At 42.5% G+C, this 9,540-nt stretch overlaps 1 protein-coding gene across 1 annotated transcript; it reads left to right on the top strand.

Moving 5' to 3' along the window:
• Positions 1–4,328: 4,328 nt before the first annotated feature.
• C10H1orf162 (chromosome 10 C1orf162 homolog) lies at positions 4,329–9,180 on the top strand. The gene is made up of 7 exons (XM_032360764.1): positions 4,329–4,437; positions 6,396–6,471; positions 7,266–7,332; positions 7,819–7,913; positions 8,187–8,254; positions 8,661–8,765; positions 8,874–9,180. The coding sequence occupies exons 2-7, from the start codon at positions 6,435–6,437 to the stop codon at positions 8,934–8,936; spliced, it is 435 nt and encodes a 144-aa protein (XP_032216655.1). The 5' UTR covers positions 4,329–4,437; positions 6,396–6,434; the 3' UTR covers positions 8,937–9,180.
• Positions 9,181–9,540: the final 360 nt, after the last annotated feature.

Here is a 9,540-nt window from a genome sequence, read left to right as displayed (position 1 = left end):
CTCCTCTTACAAGTAGTAAATGACTAGATTCATCACCTCTCTTCCCCATCTCTTCTTCGTCATGGCCACTGCCTCTGGTCAGACCTCTGCAAGGGTAAAGGATTTGCTACCCGTGCCTGGCCCCTCCCCAGGCCCTCCTATGTTCTGTTGCCTAAACCCAATGTGACCATGTCACTCTTGAGCCATCTCTCCATTCCCCCTAAGGTAAGATTTGTTTAGAGTCCTCCATTACCTGGTCTTTTCCTTCCTCCAGCCTTTTCTCTTCCATTCCCCATCCCCACCTGACCTTCATTCCCCACTGCACCAGCCATGGAAAAATACTTGCATTTCTTGGACGGTAACTAACATGACAAAGCATGTTTTACTCATGCAATCCCTCTGCCTGGAATCCGCTTCCTTCCTCTGCCTGTCTAGAAAATGTGATTCATCTTTCAAGACACAACTCATACATCATCTCCTCTATGGTGCTTCTCAGGACACTCAGTCTCCCTCCTTATTGTGTAAGCTCAGCCCTTTCTCCATTGGGTCCCACTCTTCTGGTGCAGATATCAGCATTTCATCTACAATATTTCATTATGCTGTTTACTTCATTACTTGGCAATGCATGTGGGTCATAGAAGGTTCTCAGTAAATGTTGAATTAATTAATTAATTGTCACTCTAAGTCTTGAGCTACTACTGTTTCCCTCTCTGGCTCTTCCTCATCTTTCAGCCCTTTGGTAACATCTTCGATCTTTTGCCCTTCCTTGTTTTTGCTTCCACTCCTCGATATCTCTCAAATTCACTTACATCTCGGCACAAAAACAGGCACATAGATCAATGGAGAATAGAGAACCCAAAAATGGACCCTCAACTCTAAGGTCTACTAATCTCCAACAAAGCAGGAAAGAATGTCCAATGGAAAAAAGACAATGTCTTCGGTAAATGGTGGGAAAATTGGACAGCCACATGCAGAATAATGAAACTGGACCACTTTCTTATACCATACATAAAAATAGACTCAAAAAGAATGAAAGACCTAATTGTGAGACAGGAATCCATCAAAATCCTAGAAGAGAGCACAGGCAGCAACCACTGTAACCTCAGCTGCAACAACTTCTTGCTAGACACATCTCCAAAGCAAGGGAAACCAAGGCAAGAAATGAACCACTGGGACTTCAAGACAAGAAGGTTCTGCACAGCAAAGGAAACAGTCAACAAAACCAAAAGACATAGTGAAATAAGTCAATCGGAGAAAGACAACTATCATATGATCTCCTTGATATGAGGAAGTGGAGATGCAACATGGGGGGTTAAGGGGGTAAGAGAAGAATAAGTGAAACAAGATGGGATTGGGAGGGAGACAAACCATAAGTGACTCTTAATCTCACAAAACAAACTGAGGGTTGCTGCAGCGAGGGGGGTGGGGGGGGTTATGGACATTGGGAAGGGTATGTGCTATGGTGAGTGCTGTCAAATGTGTAAACCTGGCGATTCACAGACCTGTACCCCTGGGGATAAAAATATATTTTATGTTTATAAAAAATAAAAAAATTTTAAAAAAAGACAACAGACAGAATGGGAGAAGATAATTGCAAATGACATATCAGATAAAAGGCTAGTACCCTTTATCTTTACAGATTATAAAGAACTATAAAGAACTTATCAAACTCAACACCCAAAGAACAAATAATCCTATCAAGAGATGGGCAGAAGACATGAACAGACATCCAAATGGCTAACAGACACATGAAAAAGTGCTCAACATCACTTGGTAGCCGGGAAATACAAATCAAAACCACATTGAGATACCACCTTACACCAGTCAGAATGGCTAAAATTAACAAGTCAGGAAATGACAGGTGTTGTTGTAGATACGGAGAAAGTATAAACCCTCTTATGCTTTTGGTAGGAATTCAATCTGGCACAGCCACTCTGGAAAATAGTATGGAGGTTTCTCAAAAAGTTGAAAGTAGAGCTACCCTATGACCCAGAAGTTGCACTGCTAGGGATTTACCCCAAAGATACAAATCTAGTGATCTGAAGGGGCACCTGCATGCCTTTGTTTATAGCAGCAATGTCCACAATAGTCAAACTATGGGAAGAGCCCAGATGTCCATTGCCAGATGAAGAGATAAAGAAGATGTGGTATATATACACAAGAGGCTACTACTTAGCCTTCACAAAAATGAAATCTTGCCATTTGCAATGATGTAGATGGAAATACAGGGTATTATGCTAAGCAAAGTAGGTCAATCAGAGAAAGAATTATACAGTCTCACCGATATGTGGAATTTAAGAAACAAAATAGGATCATACGGGAAGGGAGGGAAAAATAAGACAAATTAGGGGGACAAGCCATAAGAGACTCTTAATCATACAAAAAAAACTGAGGGTCGTTGGAAGGGAGGAGGATGGGGGATGGGGTGACTGGGTGATGGACAGTAAGGAGGACATGTGATAAATGAGCACTGAGTTATTATGTAAGACTGATGAATCACTGAACTCTATCTCTGAAACTAATAATACACTAAATGTTAAACAATTGAATTTAATACATTTTAAAAATGCTCCACTCTTGAACCATGCTGATCTCTGAGAAAACATCTCCTGAGACCCAGCAATCAGTCCCCGGTCTGGGGTACCCTATGTGGTTCCTTTCTGCTCCCTCTGTCCAAAACCCATCCATGCTCTAGAGCCCCAGCTATGGGTCCACCAGCATGCAGCCTTGCCTGATTTCACTAGCTCTACAAGCTCTGCCAGCTCTTCCTTTTCCCTTGCCTGTTGAGTTGCTCTGCCCTCTGCCTGAAACTGTCTTTCTGGGGCTCTCTGCCTGCCCAGCTTTTTCCCATCCTCTGGTTCTCAGTGTCTGCTCCTTGGACAGACCATCCCTGCTCCTCCATCTATCTAAAGACCTCCCACCATTTAATCTGCTTCTGTCCCTCATGGCCCTTAACACAATCTGTAATGTCTGTTGTTTTCTTGTTTTTGATTTCTCTTCTCAATTAGACAATAGGCCCCATGAGAAAATTTTCTGCTTTGTTCTCTGAAATATCCATAGCACCTAATTCACACACAGTTTATTTAGCAAGTGTATGTATTAATATTTTAAATCTTTTTTTCAAATTTTAGAATGTTTCTTGTTTTCAAATACCACATAAAAAAATAACATGCCTTTCTTGATTAAGAGATCCAGAGGGAGTAATTCCAAGTTAAAGGTGTTTTTACTCTATTTCAATAGTTTCTTTTAGTTGCTGAGAGGAAAATCTAATGAGGATTATCCAATCTGTTCCTCTGATAATTTTGGCGTCATAAGAATTCTTGCCTTATTTTCCATTAACTACATAAATTACAAATTCTTTTGTAAAAAGAATAATAATTTCAGGGATTATTTTCTTTTGTCAAACTTCTTGAATCCTTAAATGTCAGATTTTCACTCTCAAGGTTTTCTTACAGAGCTAAACACAAAACACAGTGGAGTGACCAGAACTTCTATGGTGTTCTTAGAAATTACTGTGTGCCAGATTTCTTAAATATCTGTGAATATGTATTAGTGAATCTTTCATAAATTCTCTTTTGGATAATATTTCTAAATCCATATGTTTATTTTTCTAAATTCTAAATCCATCCTCCCTTTACTTTTTACTACTTCTTTTAAGATGCAGAGTACTTTATTAACATTATTTTATGGATAAATATTTGCAAAGAAATGACTCACCATCACCCTAAAGGGATTGCCCATAACTTTTTTTTTTTTTTTAAGATTTTATTTATTTATCTTGAGAGAGAGCACCAGAGCATGAGCTGGGAGGAGGGTCAGAGGGAGAGGGAGAGAGAATCTCCAGCAGACTCCTTGCTGAGCACAGAGCCCCACACGGGCTCAATCTCATGACCCTGAGAACATGACCTGAGTCAAAATCAAGAGTCAGATGCTTAACTGACTGAGCCACTCAGGCACCCTCAGTGATCTCCATAACTCCTAGCACGGTTCATGTCTGGCCAGCTAGTACCTTATGCTTGACTCTGCTTGACCCTGCTCTTTGTCCCTCCTTATCAACCTCATCTCTCTGGTTAGAACAAGTGATATTTGAAGGTGCTTGATGACAATGATAATGCCATATTGCTGGGAACTCCACCTTATCTTGCATGGTAGTTAAGTGCTTAATTAGAAATATACTTGTCTTAACCCTCATGTTCTAGTGTTCATGTGTCAAAAGATATGTTCATGGGATTAAAAAATATATGGTGTTATAAAAATAATTAAAGCATATATAATGTTGGGCTCAAAGGGGAAGTCTGACCTCAAGTTTAGACAAGATCTTTGCAACACACAGCTTGATGGGGTAGTAGCAGTAAATCATGATTTCGTCATCTCTGAAAAGTAGGAGTAGTCACGGAAGCAAGTGAAAAGTTCAGTCTTAGACAACGGGCATCTTATGACCGGACTTTTTCTTAGAAGGTAAATGCATTTACCCCATGCTTTTAATCTAGATGAAATAATTATTCATGCAAGGGAAATGTCATCTAATTTCTAGTGGTTTCTATCTCTTTTTTTCCTCTTTAACTTTATTTGGTGGGGAAAGGGTTGTATTTGAGTGGCTGCACGTAGCTAGTGGATTTTGTGGCAACTGTTAAGAGTCTCCCAGTACTGGACAAAATGTGCAAAAGTATAGATAGTGCTGTTTCTATTTTAATTTATGCTCTGTCAAATGTTTGGGGCGTTGTTTTCAAATAGAAATGTGTTTCCTGCTTTTCTTGGCCTGGATCTGTAAGTATTTATTTTCCTGCTGCTCTGTGTGATGGTTTTGTCTTTCAATATGAGGTGGCCCCAAAATTTTAAAGGTGGCTGTGGTGGCATTTCTTTGGGATGGTTGTAAACTCAGAGCCACTTATTTGAAGGTTAAGACTTTACAGAAACCTACAATCGTCTCATCTCCTACGTCCCCAGTGGTGAAGTTTAATATAAATTCATAGCATAAGATCATGCTCTTTTTAGGGCAAACACATATTTCAGTATTTTAAAAAATAGTCTCTATTTTATGGTGCTCTACAAAGAGCATTGTTGACTTTTAAATTAGAAAAGGAGCAAAAATGCTAGAAAAATTGTTACCACTGATGATTCTGCTGCAGATGATGGGCTTCCTAGTCTTGTGTCTCAGAATTCTCACCAGATTTCCCTGTTGGCACTTTACCTTATATTATATTATTTGGTCGAGTCTATCGCACTTATTATTATTGCTGTTGTAAGTGGTAAATGGCGATTAGTTATCCTTCTCCCGACCCTCCCCATGTCCAAGGACTTGGAAATTGATTCACTTTTGAAAGCTGAATAAATAAACACAAAAAATAGATGACATTTATTATCTAAATAAATTACCTTAAAATACAGCAGGTATAGACAGAGCCAAAAATTCTTATCATGGGTGTGCCTAAATATGAAGTCAAACTGTGGTTTCCTAAAATGTCTTTGTCCTGTTATTTAAATAAAAGTGGAGACCATTTTTATCAGCAAAGAAACTGCTTAAGCGAGCTATAGTATATAGCTATAACTGAAACACTTATGGTCGCTAAAAATGCTTATAGAAAGTTTTGAATGTCATAGGAGGGATGTTTATGATAAAGAAAAAACTTAAAAACAACAACAGAAAAGGACATATGAAGTCTCAACTAGCTTTTAGGAAACGCATGGAAGATGAACTAAAAAGAAATACTCCAAAATTATTAATATAATAATCAATAGTAGGATTTCAGGTGATTTTACTCTGCTTCTCTTAGGTACTTTACACTTTTTAGTACAAATAAATAAAAGGGAAAATACAGAAAACTTAACGTAAAAAGTAGAACCGTAGCCTAGATAAGGACACTGACACTCTTGAAAAGATAATACTTGAACAGAATAAAAATTCTGAAACAGCCTAGAGAAAGGGCCTTCACAAGAAAAGGGTCAAAGCTTACCCAGCTGCCAAGGAGGAGTGAAGGAAATACATTAGACCTCTATGACATTCAGTATTAAAATCATCCATTCATCTTCTCCCATACTCAGTTCAATTCAATGTTTGCCAAGCAAAACTGTGGTTTTAAATGGCTCTCCCATGTGTTCTGATAGAATGCACTGGTGACACCAACATGTTCCTTATGTCATTTCAGTTTATACATCAGTCTCCTGGGAGTTAGTTGGTATGAGTCAGTTCTGGACCCATCAGTCATTCTGGTTGAATTTTAGCCCTGCTAAAATCAGATTTCTAGACCTGCAAAGCTGAGGACTGTTGGCTGAGGTATAATAACCACACCATGTAAAGTCCATGACCACTGTCCTCACTAGAACACCCACCATGATTAGCCTCTCTCTCATGGATACTGCTCTGGTAACAAAATCACAGCCTCAGAGTTCAGCCCTCTGCTACCTTTCCTTTCTAGCTTTCAAAGAGGAACATTTTTTATTCTCGGGAAGACAGCATGGGAGGATGGAGTTCCAAACCTGAACCCAAAAATGGTAAGTCCAGGGCAGAAACCATTACCTGCCTCACTACTGAGTTAACATGGACTGGATTAACCAGTAATGATACTGAAGAGCTGAATGGGACAACCTTTCTGAGGTTGGAAGAATCAAATTTTACCCAATGCCAAGAAGAGTGTCAAGGGGAACCAGGGAGAACAGGCTACCCTCCCAAGTTGAGTAAAGGGTGTCTGTGTGCTCAGTATAAGACCAGCTGGGTAGCTTAGGGCAAGGCAGTTCACTTCCCTCTACTGGCCCCCTATTTATGACACTGGCCTTGTGAGAACTCACTGTGGCTGCCTTTGACTAGACACTGTTAAAAGCCACCCGCAAACAAAGGAACCACTAAAAAAAGGCAGTAGTTTCCAAGGTCAAGTTCCCCAAAACTTTGGGAAATGCTAGTTTTGGGTTTTGCTTTTGGTTCTCTACTCCCTGGCCTTGACATTGTCTGCTTATGTCCGAGGAAGCACATTTCCCTGGGGTCCACTAAATCTTGGAGGGAGGGACAGGAGATGTGTTTATTTGTCAAAGGGGCACACGGGGCTGCAGAAACGTGAGGCTCCTCTTTCATGGGTGTAGCTGTTTGTTTTTTAAGTTTTTACGTGAAAGCTCTACTTGTGTTAAAGGATCCAGGACATGAAACACCGTTCTCTCCTTTTACAGAGTGGGACTCTCCATTGTTTATGTCCCCTGGGGGCTTGGATAGGGTGGGGCACCTGGGGACTTAATTTAAGCTGGAAAGATTCACGAGATGTGGCAGATGCACTAAGTCTCTTCGCATTCTCTCACAGACAAACCAAGTGTCAGCACCACAGCTCCGACAATTGCCTCCACACCCTGCTCCCCGGAGCCCACCAAGTAAGCGAGCCATTCTCCGGCCCATCTCATCTTGCACTACATGGCATTGGATTTTGTGCTGACGGCCCTGCCTGATGGGACTTGGGAGGGAGGGCTGGGGAAAAGGGACCAGAAACAGTTGAAAAAAAAAAAAAAAAAAAAGAATCGGTTTTTTATATTTAGAGTGTGGTTCTTAACCTGGAGTGCCCCAGGGAGGGAGATCCCTCAGGAGATCCATGAATCCCCTCAGCTCGTCGACAAACTGTGTGTACGGGCGGGCTTGTGAAGATTTTTGAGGGGGACAAGAGCTCATGATTTGCCCTGAGGTTTCAGAGAGTTCTGGAACCCCAAAGTAGAAAGTTGAAAAGCAGTGGGTAAAAGTCACCTAGCCAGCATGAAAGCTATTTTAGGGATCGACCCGCAGGCAGGAACGGTGACCCTCTGGCCTTTCGCAGAGGCCTTCAGAAAGCCCAGCTGGTCATCTGCTCCCTTTCTTTGCCAAAACAGCATACAGCATTTGGTCTTGGCCTTTTTTGTGGGGGTCCTGCTAACACTGCTGCTGCTGGTCCTTGTCTTCTTCATCGTGAAGAGCTACAGGAAATGTAAGCGGTCTCCGAGAGATGGGACAGCTCTTCTGGCTCTGACATTGAGAATTAGTCTCGGTGTTAGCTCTGAGGGGGAGTAAAACCTTGGTAGCTCACCCTCTCCACAGACTGGGGAACTGATACCCTTGGCTTCTGTCCCTGCCCTCCCTACCCCTCCACTTTTGCTACCTCCAACACCCACCTCGCCCCCCAGCCTGCAGAGAGGGGCTTCCCATTCCTCCACGCCCCACTGGTGAGACTTGTTCCTCTCTTTCCTGGCCCCTGTGGCAGGCCACTCCAGTCCCTGGGCCCGGGATCCTCCCTTGGACAGTCACTCCAGCTGTGATCCTCCGGCCAAGGTAAGACGATCACACTGTTTAGGGGACCCTGGGCACGTGCATCTTCTGATCTCTTTGATCCTTTATGACCACAGCCTCCAAGTGGCTTCTACAGAGACCATGGCTTTTATTTTTTTATTATTATTTTTTTAAGAACTGTTTCCTTTTTTTTTTTTTTAAAGATTTTATTTATTTGACAGAGATCACAAGTAGGCAGAGAGGCAGGTAGAGAGAGAGGGGGAAGCAAGCTCCCTGCAGAGCAGAGAGCCCATGTGGGGGCTCGATCCCAGGACCCTGAGATCATGACCTGAGCTGAAGGCAGAGGCTTTAACCCACTGAGCCACCCAGGCGCCCGAGACCCTGGCTTTTAAAGAGACACTGCCCTCCAAACTGAACTCAGTTTTTCCTCCTCCTTCTTCCTCTGCAGCTTTCATCCCCGGAGGAAGCACTTACCTATGCTAGCGTAGCTTTCAAAATCTTGGAAGAGAAGAGTGAACACCTGACGGAGAAACATTCTGCACCCTCGGACAAGGTTGTCTATGCTCCAGTCAGAATGACAGACTCCCCCTACCTTTCCAGTGAGGCTTGATGCCTGTCCCGTTTACTCTCGGCTCTGTCTTTATTCATCACTTTCCCTTAGGACAAATTCTGGACCAAAGCATGGTGTGGTTGGAGCTGTTTGGGTGGGATCTGGAAATGTTAGCCGGCAGTTTTGAAGACCGAGGGGGAGTGTTGGCCTGAGAAGACACTGCCAGCCCTCCTGCTTGGATGGACAGCCTCTTAGCCCTTTGAGGGCTGAGACGGCCTCCCTGGTCCTCTTCCAGAGTGTGTGGTACAGAGCTCAGTGCACAAAGGGTGCTCACTTGGTGCCACTGGCCAGCTTGGGAGAAGCCAGCCAAATGGGCAAGTGAGCCGGAGTTCCAAATAAAACCAGCCAGTCTGCAGTGCTGGCTCCTCCAGTATCATTTATTTGTCTGGTCCTGTCACATCCAGAGATCCAGAACTCCTCCATAGCTAGAAGCCAAACTGAGAGGATGGTACCCCAGAACAAGCTCAGGACTGATCAGGGCTCTGGCCTCAACCTCGGCCCCAACTAGCTGCATTCTTTTGGTAAGTGTAGTTGCTTCCTCGTGAAAACAGAACTAATAACGTTTACCTGTTAGTTCGAGAATAAGGAAGATGTACCATCTTCTATGGTACTTTGTACATCCCAAGAGTTTTACACAAATATAAGTTCCACATGTACAAAGCAATGTTCACATGTGGATGTCCACCTCTTTGCTATAGCATAAAAGATATGCAAAGTG

This window comes from Mustela erminea, chromosome 10, assembly GCF_009829155.1.
Source record: "Mustela erminea isolate mMusErm1 chromosome 10, mMusErm1.Pri, whole genome shotgun sequence".
NCBI lineage: Eukaryota > Metazoa > Chordata > Mammalia > Carnivora > Mustelidae > Mustela > Mustela erminea.
Note: the sequence above shows the minus strand (reverse complement) of the source record. Positions and strands in the feature narration are given on the sequence as shown.

Bases quoted from the DNA above. Each gene is read 5' to 3' on its own strand.
- C10H1orf162 (XM_032360764.1), top strand. From the start codon at position 6,435: ATGGGAGGATGGAGTTCCAAACCTGAACCCAAAAATG. The intron at 7,333-7,818 runs GTAAGCGAGCCA...TTGCCAAAACAG, and splicing joins TGCTCCCCGGAGCCCACCAA to CATACAGCATTTGGTCTTGG. The intron at 8,766-8,873 runs GTTGTCTATGCT...ACTTTCCCTTAG, and splicing joins ATTCTGCACCCTCGGACAAG to GACAAATTCTGGACCAAAGC.